General features: G+C 50.1%; 2 protein-coding genes across 2 annotated transcripts in view; both read right to left on the reverse strand.

Moving 5' to 3' along the window:
* LOC114619974 (2-acylglycerol O-acyltransferase 2-A-like) overlaps positions 1 to 706 on the reverse strand; it is a 3,382-nt gene extending 2,676 nt beyond the window's left edge. The window contains exon 1 of the mRNA XM_028765931.1: positions 650 to 706. Within this exon, the coding sequence (XP_028621764.1) occupies positions 650 to 706 (57 nt within the window). The remainder of the gene's footprint in view (positions 1 to 649) is intronic.
* Positions 707 to 1,629: 923 nt separating this feature from the next.
* The window catches only part of Plod3 (procollagen-lysine,2-oxoglutarate 5-dioxygenase 3), a 10,062-nt gene continuing 9,167 nt past the window's right edge, over positions 1,630 to 2,524 (reverse strand). Inside the window, exon 19 of the mRNA XM_028766086.1 lies at positions 1,630 to 2,068. Coding sequence (XP_028621919.1) covers positions 1,913 to 2,068 — 156 coding nt within the window. The 3' untranslated portion in view covers positions 1,630 to 1,912. The remainder of the gene's footprint in view (positions 2,069 to 2,524) is intronic.

A 2,524-nucleotide genomic window follows, 5' to 3' on the forward strand; every position in this document is an offset into this window, starting at 1 on the left:
AAGAAAGAAAGAAAGAAAGAAAGAAAGAAAGAAAGAAAGAAAGAAAGAAAGAAAGAAAGAAAGAGAGAGAGAGAGAAAGGAAAGGGGGTGAATAGAGAGAATCTGGAGAGATGGCTCAGCAGTTATGAGCGCTTAACTATTCTTGCAGAGTACCTAAGTTCAATTCCCGTACCCATGTAAAGTGTCTCACAACCATCCAGCGCCGGGGGGCGTGATGCCTGTGCCTGGCCTCCACGGTCTCCTGTTTGTTCTTGAACACGTGCATGCATATGTGTGCACACATACATGCATGCATGAGTGCACACACTTACAAATAAAAAATAGTTTGCAAAACTATTATTTTTAAATTTTTATCATGTGTGTTGTGCGTGGTAGGAGGGTAAATGGAGGTGCCCTTGGAGACCACAGGCTGAAAGTTACAGATGGTGGTGAGCTGTCTGACTCGGGTGCTAGGAATCAAACTTAGGTTCTCAGGGAGAATAATATATAATTTTGTAATGGCTGAGCTATCCCTGCAGCTCCAAAATAAATCTTTTACCAAAGAGTTGAGGAGTGTTGGGTTGATGTGGGTCCCAAGTCCGTCCCCTCCCCCCACCCACCCCCATGGAGAGAGGCAGATGCGGAAAATTTGACTGTACTCTCCCCACACCAGTGCCAGTGGGTGTCCTGTGGGGATGGTCGTCTTGACTGGGTTGGTGGTCTTCATGGCTAGAAATACAGAGAAGTCTTCTGCGGGAGATTAGACGGCACCTCTATAGGTGAAGACCTCCATTGTTCCCACAGTGGATGCCGATGAAAGAGAAGCAGTCCATAGCTTACTGCACACACACACACACACACACACACACACACACCGTTTCCTCAGAGCAGGCCTGAGGTTAAATACCTTTTGCAGGGAGGGGGGGTCTGGGAAGGAATCCTTAATTGGCTATGCCCCTCTGGCCTTTAGGTATCTCATTAACATGGAGATGTGTCTTGAGGCTCCGTGGCCTATAGTCACGCCCTCTACCCACAATGGGCTGGGTCTCCCCCATCCCCCACTGATCAATAATTAAGAAAATGCCTTATAGCCAGATCTTAGGGAGGCATTTTTCTCAATTGAGGTGCCCTTCTTTCAGCTAAGTCCTTCTGTGTCAAGTTGATATAAACTAGCCAGCACACGTGGTAGGAAAGAGGCTAGTCCCAGAGTTATGCACATGTACACACACGCAAACATGCTAAATTAATAAATGTAATAAAAGGGGCAGGGACTGGAGAGATGGCTCAGAGGTTGAGTGCTAGGTGCGGTTATAGAGAACCCCAGTTTAGTTCCCAGCACCCAAGCAGGAGGCTCTCAACCCAACTACCTGTGACTCCAGATCTGGTGGAACCTGGTACCACCCTGTCCTCTGTGGACACCTGCACCCATGCACAATGTTCACACATGTGTACAAATAATTGACTTTTAAATTAAAAAGAGGAGGTGCATCCTAGTGGGTAGCGCACTTGCTACTCTGCAGGACTCTGGGTTTGATCCCCAGCACCAAATAAAGTGGACATGAGACACAACTGCAATCCCTACAGTGAGATAGATGGAGGCCAGCCTGGGCTACATGAGACTCTGTCTTTATAGATATGACTCATGGACTCAACAGTTACAAACATCCTTTTATTGAAAGTGAGGCTGAGGAAGCTTAATAATTTATCAGGCAGGAGATCCTCAGAAGTCCACTCCCCCTGAGTCCATGGGGTCAGTGGGAAAGTGGAAGACTCCAGGGACCTCCTGAGGGCTGTTGGGGCCAGCACATTCCGTCCCAGACACATAGACACACTCAGAAGACGAGAAGGGCAGGGTCCCCTCTCTTTGAGAATGGCGACCCAGGTTGCCCAACAAGGCACAGTGGCAGAGAAGGTTTGGCAGACTGGTTGAGTGTCAGGGGTCAACAAAGGACACCATGATGTATCGAGTACCCCAGGTGGTGGGTAGCCCCTCATGGTAGTGTGTGAGGCGGCCAGGGTGCAGGAGAGCCCAGCCCTTCCTTGGAGAGGAGACTCTGCAGTCGTAACGCAGGAAGCGACAGCCACCTCCCTGGGGGGATGAGAACATAAAAATGACACTAAGGTCAGCATACATGGGGGTGCGGGCGCAGGGGGACAGCAGGCGTGGTGCGGGAGGGGCCAATCAAACGGGCTGGCGAGACAGGCAAGGGAGGCTATGTGGTTATGAATCTGGACTGCCAACTTGGCGGAATTTAGAATCATCATAGAAACAAACCTCTGGCACTATCTGAGTGTGAGTTTCTAGAATGGGTTAAAGGGGGGCAGGGAGAGCCACCTTGAGTCAGGGTGTGCCATCCCACAGGCTAGCATCGAGGACTGAATAAAAAAGACCAAGAGAGCTGGGCACCAGGATTCTCTCTCTGCTTCCTGATGGTGGACATGACATAACTAGCAGCCTCGAGTTCTGGCCATTCTGCCTTCCCCATGAGGGACTGTCCCCTCAGACTCTCCCCTCCCTCCCTCTCTCCTTTCTCCCCTCCCTCCC

Source organism: Grammomys surdaster, unplaced genomic scaffold, assembly GCF_004785775.1.
Source record: "Grammomys surdaster isolate TR1022 unplaced genomic scaffold, NIH_TR_1.0 166, whole genome shotgun sequence".
Taxonomy (NCBI): domain Eukaryota; kingdom Metazoa; phylum Chordata; class Mammalia; order Rodentia; family Muridae; genus Grammomys; species Grammomys surdaster.